The sequence below is a fragment of the Girardinichthys multiradiatus genome, chromosome Y, assembly GCF_021462225.1.
Source record: "Girardinichthys multiradiatus isolate DD_20200921_A chromosome Y, DD_fGirMul_XY1, whole genome shotgun sequence".
NCBI lineage: Eukaryota > Metazoa > Chordata > Actinopteri > Cyprinodontiformes > Goodeidae > Girardinichthys > Girardinichthys multiradiatus.
This window is the reverse complement of record NC_061818.1, coordinates 7,399,198-7,414,237: the sequence shown is the minus strand read 5'-3', so window position 1 is coordinate 7,414,237 and position 15,040 is coordinate 7,399,198. Positions and strand designations below refer to the sequence as shown.

The following is a 15,040-nucleotide window of genomic DNA, read 5'->3' as shown; positions in this document are numbered from 1 at the left end:
AATTTAAAGTAATTCAGAAACAAATTTGGCTGTGCATTATAATTCTTTAGTAACAAATCTATCGGCAGTTTGCACATCAATCAATTACTTTTAAAGTTTGAAAAGTAATACTCTGCCTGCGCAAAGCCTAAGTGTAAGGTGATGTGTGCAGCTGTGTGGTACTTTATTCATGTCAGGGATGTCATTTCTTTCTCTTCTTGCTTTTCACCCAACAGTCCCACCGGCTTCCCCTGTCTCCCCTTCTTCCAACAATATAAACCTCTTCTTCAGCTACAGCCAAAGACAACATTATGAAATGCAGCCTTTTTAGCGTTTACAATTTGCATCAAAATTTGTATAAAGTTACATAGTCATTGTGGATTGAACTAAACTGAATTTGGGTGAAACTGATTTTTGTCATAGCATTATTGACACAGAACATCTGCTCATGTTCTTACCAGTTCTGCATTGTTCTCTTGTTCCTTTTAGCTCATCCAGCTCTTATACCATTATACTCTTAATCCTACTTTTACTTAGTGTGGTGTTATAATCCATCATTTTTGATTCAACTTAAACAAAAAATAACTTTTTATATGCATATATATGACAAATTAACATAATTTAGAGGGAAGTATAATCCATCATTTTATCTCCTGTACAGATATTTAGGCTCACCGCAGTAAAACTCAATTTCACACAATTAAGCAGATGGTGGTACTTTTTACCAAAATATTTGTTAGTTTTCCTCAGTCATGCAGGAAGGCAGAGCAGATCTTCCGTATGCTGCTGAGCTTGTTGTTTACAAATTATTTAATGGTACTTATCATCAGGATCAAGGATTTTCAATATGAAACAGTTCCATGTAGCATGCATGCATCCATCTAGAGCTATGCATGCACATACTATTGAACAACAACGTTCACTTTTGAGTTATCCAATTTATGTCTTGCTGTAGCCTACATTTTAGAGAGAAGACAAGTAACCATTTTTGAAGTATATTCGAAAGGTAGAGCTTGTTAAAAATCCCCTGCGAGATTTTACAGGGGCACAGTTAATCAATACTGAAACACTTGTCTTAGTTAAAACATTTTCCTGGTGGACCCTATGGACTCAAGTCTTTTGTAATTTTGTTTAGCTTTACACAGCCTGACCTTGGAGGGAAACGTGCTGGGACGTTCAGTCGGACGAACATTTGCAGCTGACTTAAATGTTTTCCACTCACTGAACTCCAAATTACTTAAAAAAGTTCTTTCAAATCACTTTTCCAGACTAACCGGCAGCAGGAGTTTTTTTCTACAATAATTACTAATGAGTTTTTTTTTCCATTGCATTGTGCTAAGTCACACTGGCATGCAGCAAATCAACAAATGTTATGTTTTTTAGTAGAGCTTAGCAGTTTTTGAAGTTTCATTTGATCATCAGGACCTGGCTGTGACTTAAATGTGATTATGTAATATGTCATATTCTTTTGTTGTTCACGGGTTGCACTTACCCAGTTTCACAATGTGTTGAGTACCAGATGATAGCTAATAAAGCCCTGACACATAAACATCTTAACCGAAAGATGGTGTATTTCTTTTTTACCATTCCTTTTTATCTATATATACAGTGTCTTGCAAAAATATTCATACCGCTTGGACCACTTCACATTTAATCAGGTTACAACTCCAAACATCAATGTATTTTTGTTGGCAATTTATCTGATAGATCACCACCAAGAAGTGGATAATTTGAAGGTGAAAGGAAAAGAATGGTTTTGATTCTTTTTACGTATAAAATTTTGAGAAATATGTGCATTTGTATTCAGTCCCCTTATGCTGATACTCATAAACAACATTTAGAGCAGCTAATTGCCTTGAAAACTCAGCCAACATGCTTGTATGTTAGAATGGCCTAGTCAAAGTCCAGCCATACCCCTGCTGTTCATAAACACCAGCCATAAAGTTTGAATTAAACTGAGCTATTTTGCAAAGAATAATCTGAAAAAAAAAATCAGTATCTAGATGTGAAAAGTGATGAAAACATAACCCCAAAATGTATACCTGTAACTGTAGTGATAAATGGGTTAGGGTTAAACAAGGCATTGATATATGGAAGCTGAAAACAAACAGACAAACAGATTTTTCAGATTATTATTTGTAAAACAAATTGAAAAACATTGATAACCATGTATACGTTTTCTTGAACTTCACAGTTTTGGGCTACTGTGTTAGTCTATCATACAAAATCCCAATAAAAGACACCGAAGGTTGTAATCTGACAAAATGGGAATATAAAAATCTGCTGACAACACAACTCCACTGTTTTATCTTTAATTAAACTGCTGCTATTGCGATTTTCTTTTAATGAGCCCCTATTTATACTTTGTGCAGGTGTCCTCTCAGCATCCCTACGCAGAGGAGTATATCGGCAGGCCGCATGTCATCACCATTGACTTCAATAACTCTGAAGAATTCAATGCAGCCATCCGTGAGATCATGAAGATCAATGTATGTTAATTGCTTGTTTTTTCTACCTAAACTTTGAGTCATTTAACAAAATAAAGGTTTTGCATTACTACTGGTTAACCGTGCACACTGCTGCATATAGACACATAGGTGACAGTATAATGAGCTCCTTCAGCTTGCTTTGACCCACTTTTCAGACCCCGCAGCCTTTAATAGCGCTCTTAATCTTGGCATCTGACATTACAGCAGAATGCTTAGCTGGCTTCCTCTCTGCTCTCTTCACTTCTAATTGTCTGAGATATTGAGTGGCTCCGTCGGTAAACTGTGCCCACACCTGGTTTTACACAGCAGCTTTCTGGAGGTCAGCCCCACAGGCAGCGAGCATTGTTTGCATTACATCGAATGAATCAATCACGCTGTTCTCAATCTGTCACCAGAACAACCCAGAGTCACTGCCAACCCTCTCGTAATGCAGAGATGCATCTGCACTTCTACCAGCCAGGTGTTTCATGCTGATAGGAGCAAAACAAAGTGCAAGTTGTAGCACTGTTATATGCTTGGAGGTGCTGATCCAAGGGGAAGGAATCTTAATGCTCAACAAGCAAGATGTCTAATGGCAGAGTAGAAAGGGTTTAAGCTTGGAGTGATGATGTAATGTGTAATTATTTCACACTGAATCAAACAAAAATCATTTGTAATTTATTTTTTAATGGTGGTAGAAATTAATGAAAGCATGCATTAAGAGTTTAACCATTACCCAGACTTAAAAAAATCTCAGACAGTGCTAAAATAGTTTTAAAGTATTAACTTTCAACTTTAGTTAACAATGCTAACATCTTGTCTGGTTCCACCACAAAATCTGCCCATTAAGACTTTCAAAGTCTGCTCATCAACACATCACATCTTGTTTTCTGTCCAACAAAAAGCCAACTTTCATATTTCTCATGGGACCATGTGTTGGACTGTTTATTGGCTAGCAGCAATGGGAGAAATTCCCACAGCCTCTGTTGCCAAGCAACTAGTCTACTTGATCACATTTTGGTTTTTGTGCGAACATGGTAATTGATGTGATGATGGGTGGATTGTATCACCTTTGGATGAAGCTCAGCAAGCTCCTGCTCGCAGATTGTGGAGTAAAGCTAACAAAGCACAGATGGCAAAGTTTTCAATAGCTAAACATTTGATAAAATTCAAAAGAAACCAAGCAAGAAAAGAAGAAGAGAGTTGTGGACTTCAACAAGTCTGGTCCATTATTCATGGCACCGTTCATTCAGATGTGAAGCGGTGCCACACTCACCTGTTCAAGCTATTATATGCAAGTATAAACAACATGGGGATGTCCAGCTGTCATACCATTCAGAAAGAAGATGGGCTCTGTGTCCCAGAGATGAATGTGTATTAATTTGAAATGTTGGTGTCAACCCTAGAACAAAAAACAAAAGACAAAAAAGCTGGTTAAAGCACCTAAGAGAGTTTTATTATCTGAAATGAAACAAAACTGACATGGACTGAAAGACCACTCAGAGAGGAAGAAGCAATTACTCCAAAACCAACATAGGAAGCCAGATTACAGCAGCAAATGCACTCAATTAGAAAGCTGTAATTTTTGGAGACATGTCCTTTGCTCTGATAAGACTAAAATTCAAGTGTTTGGCTATAATCAATCCATCAAAGGTTTTGGTGAAAAAGCAGTAAAACTGCAATTCCTAAAACACTATCGCAACTATGAGGCAGCCCTTGAACCAGGGCCAGGATCATGTTATGTTGCTTCTCATCTTGCAGGGAATTAAAAAAGTGTTCACACAGTTTCATTCAAACTAAATTGCATTTTTTAGGTATTGATTTGTTTCTGACTCTCTTCATAAAAATGAAACTGCCACAAAAGTGCACACTGAGTAAACTTACAAAACATACAAAAAAAGCAGATCAAATTAAAATTCCCCCCACTGTACATGTCTCTATACGCCATTTAAAATGTTCCCTCTACAGAAGTTCAAATCATCCTGCATGATTTGTTTTTCCTCTCATTCTATTATAACACGATGCCCAAAAGGCAAATTGCATTGCAAAACAGCTGATGAAGTGCCAGATACATTTCATTTAACTCAGACAAAATAATGTAAGAAGAGATAGCTAAGAGGAACAGAACACTAAAAAGAACCATTTATCAATTTAAATGGAGGAATACTTTGGTGGTCTGATGGTAAACAGTGAGTTTGCAATTTAGCTACCAAGGCAGACATCTGAGAGGAGACCCTGCCACAATAGTTTATCGTTATATTTGTGAATTTCTGATCTCATCAGACCTTAACATCTTCAAAATGTGGTGTATCTATCACCAAAGACACTGATATATAGTGAATTGTCTAACTCAAGCGCATCTTTTCTTTCTATTGAAGGCTTTTTAAGGCTTAATTTGCATCAAATACTAGAAAGAACATTGATCAGCATCTTCTCAGAGAATTTCAAACTGAATTTTCTGCCATCAAAATTCAGACAGCAAATGGTTGTTTTAAAAGCCTCCTTGGTAAAAGCACCAGCAGGTCCCAGATTACTCTAAAACACTTGCCGTGGTGCTCTATGACCTGTGGTCCTCTGTCAGTTTAATCCATTGTATGATGTATTGATGTAGTCATCGACAAAAATAATAATGAAATAAATTTTCAAGGCTGCCACCTTTGATGTATTAGGTCATTGATTTTTATGTGAAGCTCGTGGCATGATATAAGTCTTCTATAATTACGCTAATGAATATGTCAGCAAGGATTAACTATCAGATGCTCGGTTCCTGTAATTACAATGGCTTGGGTCTATACGTACAGACACATATAAACCAACACTGACTTCCTCTGTTTCTTCTTCATCATCTGCGTGCACATCTGTGTCTGCAGGTGGAGCCATTCCTGCCCTATGAGTATACATGCGAGGGAATGCTTGAAAGGGTTCATGCCTACATTCAGAATCAGGTGGGTATTTTGACTCATATCAGCATCATGCTGGTTGCAGATCAAAACTGCACCAACAAGCCAAGAGTAGGAGGAAGATTTTCACCCTTTACTGTCATATGCTTGTCTGTTTGTCTCCCTGTTTACCCATAAAATCATACAACATTGCCATGTCAGATTTAAGGGTGCTTTGAAAGAAAGTGGAGAAAGCAGGAAGCCCCCCTTTTAACTTGAGATTGATTCAGATTCATGTTCTGCCAAAGCTCTATCTGTGATAGAAAGCTTTGGCAGAAGATGGAAGATGGTATGGCCTTGCTCTTCATTTATATTAGATTATTTATTGGTATATATATTACTTCCTATCAGAGTGAGTTGCTCAGAGGGCCTTAAGAAGATCAATAAGTACTTGAAAGTTACAATTCCAGACTAAGCAAAACCCAAAAACTGTGAAATGCCTTGCAATGTCAGTTTGAATGTAAAGTCTCGTGCACATAATACAGCAAAGATGTGTGAAATATAATTTTAAAAGAGCTTCTGTCCATCTGTATCTACGTAGTCCTGTTGGCAAGGAATTGAGGAATTTATAGAACATAGTATGTTTCACCCAAATTGTAATCTGAAAGTAAATGCGTTTGTTTAAAAAATATCAGCAGAATTTCCATTTTGCTTCTTCAGAATCCCTGAAAAGCAAGTAGAAAAATATATTCTAAGCTCTTATTTTCTAAGTCTTTTTCTAAACTTTTTTTTCTTTTGTTAAGCCCTGAAAGGTAATTCAGGAAAACGTTTTTAGTTTGGTTTTGCCACATCAGACACTTAGACAAACCATTAGCCTTGAAAGATGGCTCATTTTGTGAAGTGGAAAATCAAAAGCTGACAATCGAAAGCTAACTTTATATATGTCTCATTTGTCTTTCATGGCTGAATGGAAAAAAAAATTCTTTCCTTTCTTAACTTACAAGGTTAAAAAAGCACAATAATCAAATTTAAATAATCACCAGAATGTTTCTGTAAACCATTCTGATCAAAAATATGAATAGAATTTTGTATGTACAGAAAAATTAGCTACAGAGAGATTTTGTTTCAGGCAACTTTTTTTTCTTTAATGTTCCAAGAAGTTTCAAGGTTGTATGAGATAAAAAAAACTTTAGGTCAGACTTAGAAAATGAGTCCTTAGAAAAAAATTTATTTTCACTTACCTTTCTGCTTTGTAGCAGTTTTCTGTTGCACATGCTATACTTTGCAGGGAAATAAGTGTATTAGAGACACATTTTATTAGTAAAGGTATCAAAGAGGGGATTATTCAAAACAGATTTTGCAAATTACATTACCATAGTTATACATTAGTCCAAGTAGCTTGGATGCTGATTTGAACAATCTGTTGCTTATTTTCAGATAACATATCACTTGATCCCACAGCAGGGAAATTTGACTGTTGAAGCATTTTAGGAAAACAGAATAAAGTGCAAAAAAACAAAATAGGCTATAGAAAATACATAAGATGAATATAAGAGTACTTCAATGCAAATATACAAAACACAGACTACGATGTAGATAAAAAATATTAAAGATGCAGGCATTTATATATATATAAAGAGCAAAGCAGTAATCAAAGCAAAGGGTGGCTATTTTGAAGAATCTAAAATATAAAAATGTTTAGAGTTATTTCACACTTTTGTTTACTACATAATTCCATATGTGTTCATTCACAGATCTGATGCCTTTAGTGAGAATCTACAATTTAAATAGTCATGAAAATGAAGAGACCCATTAAGTAAAAAAAATGTATCTAAAACCTTTCACCAGTAATGTATACAATGCCTTGCGAAAGTACTCGGCCCCCTTGAACTTTTCAACCTCTTGCCACATTTCAGGCTTCAAACGTAAAGATATAAAATTCTAATTTTTTGTGAAGAATCAACAACAGGTGGGACACAATAAGGGGCCGAATAATATTGCACGCCCCACTTTTCAGTTTTTTATTTGTTAAACAAGTTTGACACATCCAATAAATTTCATTCCACTTCACGATTGTGTCCCACTTGTTGTTGATTCTTCACAAAAAATCCGAATTTTATATCTTTATGTTTGAAGCCTGAAATGTGGCAAGAGGTTGACCAGTTCAAGGGGGCCGAGTACTTTCACAAGGCACTGTATATATTACCAAGTATTGGGTCCACCATCACATCAGTGAATTCCAGTCTTCCAATCACTTCCATGGCTGCAGGCGTATAAAGTGTAAAGAGAAACTTGACTGGCCTGCAAAGAGTCCTTCTTCAAAATCTTTATGAATTAGAGAAGAGACTGCAATTCTGGTTTTCTCATCTAACTATGAACACACTCCTAAACTTTGTGGAAGATGTTAACAGAACGGTTAACGTTGCTATTGTTGGCAACGGTGGGTCCATCAACAAATTGAACCTTATAGGTGAAGAATAGGATGTCATCAAAGTTCATATTCATGGAAAAGTAGAAAGACAAATAGGACACAATTTATAATCCATGGAGCTATTTAGAGTCTTCACTGTCTGATGCAGAGAGCAAAAGGCACTGTCCTCAATGGAAGTCAACTCAAGCAACATCCTCCTTTCACCCACCTCCTCCAGTGGGCAGCCCCGGACAGACCTGGCTCTCCAAACCAGCTCTTTCAGTCTCCTTTTGGCCTGGTCAGAGATGCCTGCTTGCCAGCAGATAAAAGTGCAATGAGTTGTTGAGGGGAACCACAGAATGATAAAAAAAACTTCTTAGCAGGCGTGTGCACACTTTGAAAGACCTCAGTCTCATCAGGTTGGCCCTTCTTGTACCGGGCATCTATGCTTTTGGGCCAGTTCAGTTTATTGTTGAGGTGAACACCCTGGGACCTAAGCTGTCCACCACTTAATGTTCAAGTCCAGGTTAATAACTTTGCAACACTGATATATTTCTTGGGAACATGTTTCCAAGCTAACCCCTGTATTGAATTGACTAATGCTTCTATCGTTTCCAGAGAGGGAAGCTCAGAAGATGTGTGTAGAATCATTACCAAAACAATAAGGTATTGAATTTTGGCTGTGCAGCTTTTAGTTTCTCACACAGGACAAAGATATCATTGCTGGAGAAATTGCTGAGGGAGTGTGTGTAATAGGAATGTGTAGATTAGGTCATATGAACCTGGTGGGTATGAAAAAAAAGGACTTGATGATTTCTAAAGTGAAGATTAAATTATCTGTAGGACTAAAGTATTGCAGCATTCATTAAAACCCACATAGAGAGGAGTTCAGCATTTACCACTTTATCTCAGATTTTTGTGTTATTTACTCAACTTTGCTAAATTCACCCAACAAATTGCAGATATGAAAGTTTCACCACATAACTGGTGAATTTTACTCTGACCTTTAAAACTAAATTATTTTTAATTTCCTTTGGAGCTCCCACTAGTGATAGTTGTTATTATTTTTCAAACAATTTATCATCAGGTTTTGCAGGTAATGATTAATTTTCCTCCAGAATTTTTTCTACAGTGAAAGAAAATGTACGCATAAAGTTATGCCCTTTAGCATGATAGAAATAAGTATTCAGAATATAAGCTTTGTTGTGCAGTCTAAACTTACTTGTTGCATGTTACATTTCTGGTCTTTAGCCAGTTTACTTTCTTTTATCTACACCTCTAAAGTCCTCTTGCACATTTATTACACTTGTATCAACATTGGATTGATGCCATCGAGTCAGAATATTCCGACCCTTCATTTATCGATGCATCTCAGAATAAGGATAAACATAAGACATGTCTTTCCTACTAAGTTGATGTTAGAATATATTTAGTCCATTTGTGTGATGATGGCATTCATTTCAGCATGTGTTATGAGAAACGTTGGAAGCACAAGTCATTAATAATGTATTTTTACATCTGCACAGCTTCTTCTCTTCATATGCAGGCATATGTCCACTGAGTTGTTAGTCTGAATTTGTGTTTAATGAGGATTTCTTTCCTTCAGTACTCATTTTTCTTTCACACTGCCTGGGTCGCCTGTTTCCTTCTTTTAAGTTGCTAGTTGACAGCAAAATATACCTTGTCACTTTTTCCAAGTGTACTCTCAAAGCTTAATTACGAAAGAGTGAAAATGTTGCTCACACAGGTTTTGTTATGAAAGTTTTTTACACTCATCCAAAATTCAGCTTTGTGTTCTTCTGCTTTAGTCTAATTGGTATTAATTCTGAAACCCCTAACACACATTTTCATGAATTATATATATTCAGAGGTTGATCTCTTCAACCCATGTCAAGTTACTGTTTATAAAATGTTTTGCTGTCCCAGGTTAAGCAAAAATGTTAGCCTCTGCCTTGCCTTGTCACCATTTTCCCCTTTGTGTCAAAAATAACACCAACACGCCCCCTCACTGACCGTGACTGACTAGAACCATGACCCTCTGGTTCAGCCTCCCAATCAGACCTTTATCCGTTTTCTTCCTTCGATATTTTTAGTTTCTCCATCTTTGGCCTTTTCCCAGTTTCAGCCTTGACTTATCAGGTTCCACACATCTTGTACCCTTTTTCCTTGTACCTATCATCCTTGTTATCTCCCTGCAAGGCTTCTCTTCTTCTCTGTTCACTGCCAGAGCTGCAGTCCCACTGTGACCATCGCACCTAATAGTCTCACGCCAGCTCAGTGATACCTATATTGGGACATAGAAGGATTCACGTAGGGATTCTAAATACATTAGAACTTTTTCATGTGAAAGATTTCATTTAAGGCAATGCATTGCTTGACAGTTGGCTAAATCAAAATGTATTAACTCAAGGAGAATTGCAAGAGTGCTTTAGGCTTGTTTTGTGCTGGATGGTTTCTTGGTTTTTCCAATTAATTAAATGTCACTTAAGAAATCTGAGGAAAAAAAGCCGCATAATTTCGGGACCAATATGTTCAATAATGAAGACAGTAGTGGATTTGTATAACATGGTAAATGCAGTTATCCATAATGTTTATTCATTCTATGATAAATGTATCCAGTGTGTTAGTGATATTTTAGAGATTTGCATGAATTTAAAATGTTTCTATTAACTAGATCTACATGGTGGCTCTGGTGGTTAGTGGTTTTCCACTGCAGTCTTTTCTCTGCTGGAGAGAGACTCAGACTCTGGGATTGTAAACATTGTGATACCCTTGCAGTGCTAGCAGGTGACAATAAAGTCAACATGTATAGCTAACGTGAGAAAGAAGATCTTGAGCACGGCTAAAGCTTTTCTAGCCTAAAAATTCTCCTAACAGAGTTGTAGCCCGTGTTTTATCTCAGTCTCCTCTTTCCTCTCAATCATCAACTCCTTCAGCTTACTGTTGAATTTTAATGGTAACAGAGTCAGGACAAAGTATAACAATTGTAAAAATCTAAAATAAAAGGAACATAAATGCCTCAATTCTTGTTTGTTGTCCAAAATATGTTTGTGGGCATCTTGAGCCCTATTCAGTAAATTAGAATATTATTAAAAATTTAATTAATTTCAGAACTTCATTTACTAAGTGAAACATATATAGATTAATTAGGCACAGACTGATGTTTTCAAGCCTTTATTTCTGTTAATTATGATGATTTCCCCCTTACAAGTAATGAAAACAAGAATTTTAAGATTAAAAAATTACATCAGACCAGTTAAAAAAACGTGTGGGCTCAATGAAAAGTGTGTTGACCAGTGAGAATTTATGATTTATCCAATGTAATTAATTCAGTGCTCGTCCTGATTATCCTTCTTGTCAATTTGACCAATGAACCAGAAATATCACTAGAACAAATCACTCAACACTAGCAATTCCATACTTGTCAAATGGAAACCAGTGTAAAATATCAACATTTCCCATTCTTGCAAACCTTTAAACTTTTAGGATTTTAGAAAAAATTACATTCTCTTGAAAAGGGAAGGTTATTACTTTAAAAACTCTACGCCAGTGAAAACAACGATCACTTTCAATTTTTAAAAAATGAATTGAAAGTGCACACATACTCTAATGTAGCAATGATGTTTTGAGGTTGGAAACCTTTCAATGTCATGTTCTTTTTCCTGAGTGTGCAAGAGAAGAGGGATCAAAGATGTCGCCTGTGTTTAGGAGAGGAGGTGCAGCAGAGATTGGGAGATTATAAGCTTAGTTATTGCCTGTGGGCACAGGGAGCTTGTTTAATAAACGGGTCCAGAGGCCAGAGGGACATGTCAGAGAAATGTTATTACCTGGGTTTTATTAATAGGCCGATCTGGAGGGTGAAATCTAATCTAGTGACTCACCACAGCCAAGTTCTGCCTCAACGTCTTATTTGTTATTCTGAAAATTTTTGCATCCATGCAACATGGCTGAGAAGGTTTACAGGTCAGATACAATTAGAACTATCTGTTTTGATTATGTTTAGAACTCTTCTTAAACTAATTAAAAACAAACTGCAATTATTAGCAAATCATACAGAATTGTCTTATTATTTTAGTGCAGGGTTACATCAAAAAACATTGTGTGAATAGCTCAGTTTTACCAGTCTGCCGCTCTCTCATAGTGGAGTAGAGTGTCTACAAATTAATATTTTTGGCTTACATACAAAATGTATATGTGATGGACAACTAATAGTGCACAGCATTCAAAAAACTTTCCCAAAGTGAAACATGGCGGTGGAAACATCATGCTCTATGGCACCCCGATGAGTCTAAACAAGCAGGCAGAACTTTATGTTCATTCTCTGAGGAAAGTCTTAAAAATGAATGTTTACACATGTTCTCCATCAAATCTGAAAGAGCCTGTGATATTTTCCAAAGCAGAATGAGCTAAAATTTCAGTCTCCATATGTGCAAAGCTTGTAGAGACCTAGCCCAAAGTTTTTATAATTGTATAGAAATGTTGTTTTTATTGTATTATCCAAGGAGGGAATATAGTTGCATATAGTTTGGGTTTTATTTATGGTAAAGGGACTGAATAACTATTCACTATTCAAATTTCAAACTATTCAAATTTTTCCAAGAAAACAATTTTGAAACACATCCTTGCAGATTAAAGTCATGTTGGTTCATTATATAAAATCCCAAGAAAATACATTTAAGTTTGTGGTTGCAATGTGACAAAACATGAAAAAGATATGGTGATATTAATATTTTAACAGCCTACTGCATATGATCTATTTAATAGAAAGCAAATAAACTTTTGTATCTTGCTTGTGACTTTTTAATATTTATCTCTGCAGGACTTTTGTTCACCTGAGGTTCCATTTCCCCCAGTAAACACATCTTGGGCTGCGCTTAGAGGTCCCTTTCTCCCTTTGCCAAGCTCCAAAATGCTAACATGGGCCTCCAACGCCAGCTCCTTCCCGTCATGGCCTCCTCTTACTGCACTACGGCTTTTGACATCGCTAAAAGGCCAGTCGTGCATTGAAGCTTGCCAAAGTGAAGGACTAATCTGTGAACCTGCCTTGTATCGTTTTATCAACATCAAAGAAGCATTTAGCGCGTAAGAGAATTTTATATTTGCCATTTGTACAGTAAGTTACAGTTTACAGCATTCAGAATCCAAGTACATTCTGCAAAGATGTAAGTTCACTAAGATGGGGCATGCAATAATGAGGCTGGGAGATACAAAAAAGAAAATATTCACTATCTGATGCATACATTTTTAAAGCATGAGCTACCCCATTACAGCAGATTTGATGTGTTATTGGACCCCTTTCAAAAATGCATGCCATAAATCTAAAACTGCAAACAATACAATTTACCAAAACAACCCAATCCAAATAGTTTCATGCCTCATATGGACATCTAGTTTTAAAGATTCTTAGCTCAGCCTGACAGTTTAGATTTTCCTTTCTCCATGAGAGCATCTAAAGGCAGCACCGTAGCATAAATTATAAATATGTATGTGAAATAATCATGGATCTCTTAAGGCATTTGTGCCATCATTAATTGCACATATATTAAAAATTTTCCCTCTATCTTTTCCCTTCTGTGCCAAGGTTGGACCTCCAGTGTGAGGGAGTGGAATCTGAGATGAACCACCTGTTACCCGCCTTCTCTGCAGAGCATGCTGAATGCAGTCTACAGCATGATCCACTGTTGTTTAGCTGCGCTGGCTCTAGCCCCAAATATCAACGCCTTTGCCCCTGCAGGGACTATCGGAAAGGACAGGTGGCACTGTGCAGGGACTGCCTATGACCCAGGACGGCCCAGTTCAGGGAGCTTTTTTAAAATCTTTCTTGTCAAAATCCAAAATATCTAAGTGGATACACTTAAAATAGAAGACTTTGAGGTGAAAGAGCTGTACTGCATAAATGGCAATTTGGCTCACCTATCACTGTCCTTGGTCTTGCTGCTAAGAGTTTCATTAACCTCTCAGGGATCTGCATGATTGTATTTTTGATTTTAATACTTACAAACATCCACCTTGTGGATACAGTATGACCACAACCACCACTAAAAAAAGTATCTGTAATTTCACAGATGACTTTGTACAGAAACCATCAGCAATCTGTTAATGTTGTTTTGTTTTCTTTAGGAATTGTTGTAAATGTGTTTTTATGTGAAACCTCATATCTTGAGGAATGGATATGTGTACAGATGCACCCAAAGACATTATCATTTAGAGATGTACTATTTTACATGTTCTGTGGAAAATATATTTGTACATACAGTAGTTGTTGTTTAATAAAACAAAAGAGCAATTTTTTTTGTTTTTAAAGCACTCCACTAAAGCAAATGCTTATCGAGTGCCACTGCTACCTACGTGGTACTGAAGAGGGACCCAACAAACACAAGACCGAGGTCACTGACTGCCTCCAAAAACTAAATGACTACTTCATCCATGAATTTTACCACCACAAATGATACCCTGGTGAGACCACTCCATGCATAGGTGGTCTATCCAAAATACACAATGAAGGAGCTGCACTCTGATCAGGATTTTTTCCAAGCACATTATGTTGTTGCATTTTAAATCTAACACTATCAAACAAAAACTGTTTCAAACAAAAACTGGATACAAAACCCAAACACAAGATCAGGGATGTTGTATAAGCAGTCCAATGCAGTGAGGAGTGTTCAGATCTATCCACAATAGAGAATAAAAACTGTGGCTACACAAATAGAAGGCTCAGCACAGCAAAAGCAGCTTGTTCGGGTTCATCTACATCTCAAAGACCAGGGACACTGCTTTGGAGAAACTTGCAACCATAATGGTCCCATTAGTGTCATTGTTCCAGCTATGAAATGTGACTGGTTCTTGTAACCCATCATCAAAACTAAAGAAGGCTCTTGGTGGAAAAATTCTTCAGAAAACAAAAAGGCCATTTATCTTTTATTTAAGCATTTAGGATTGCTATGTCCTGGATTTCTGCTAATTTAAACATATGTTTATGGGCTGTACTGTATATGGAAATGTCTTTGAAAGTAGTTCTGCATCAATTCAATATGGCAAACAGCCTGGGGTTCTGTTGACATGTTAACTTCCTTAACACCTCAGCAGACCCCCCACACCTTCAGCTCATTAGAATTGCTGGGTCTGGTGTCTTATTATTGTCATTATGTTCGAATAGCTCGGACCCACATACAGAGAACACTCAGAAGGAGGAAGTAAAATGAAGATTGTTTATTGAAGATATAGTCAGGAACGGAACGGACGAAATATCTCACTGTAAGGAGAGAAGTGAAGAGAATGGATGAGTACGGGTAACGGAGGGAAAA

The 15,040-nt window shown here is 36.7% G+C and overlaps 1 protein-coding gene across 1 annotated transcript in view; it reads left to right on the top strand.

Moving 5' to 3' along the window:
* LOC124864984 (alpha-1,6-mannosylglycoprotein 6-beta-N-acetylglucosaminyltransferase B-like) overlaps nucleotides 1–14,022 on the top strand; it is a 109,759-nt gene extending 95,737 nt beyond the window's left edge. The window contains exons 15-18 of the mRNA XM_047359956.1: nucleotides 2,352–2,468; nucleotides 5,318–5,392; nucleotides 12,556–12,818; nucleotides 13,318–14,022. Coding sequence (XP_047215912.1) covers nucleotides 2,352–2,468; nucleotides 5,318–5,392; nucleotides 12,556–12,818; nucleotides 13,318–13,516 — 654 coding nt within the window. The 3' untranslated portion in view covers nucleotides 13,517–14,022. The remainder of the gene's footprint in view (nucleotides 1–2,351; nucleotides 2,469–5,317; nucleotides 5,393–12,555; nucleotides 12,819–13,317) is intronic.
* Nucleotides 14,023–15,040: the final 1,018 nt, after the last annotated feature.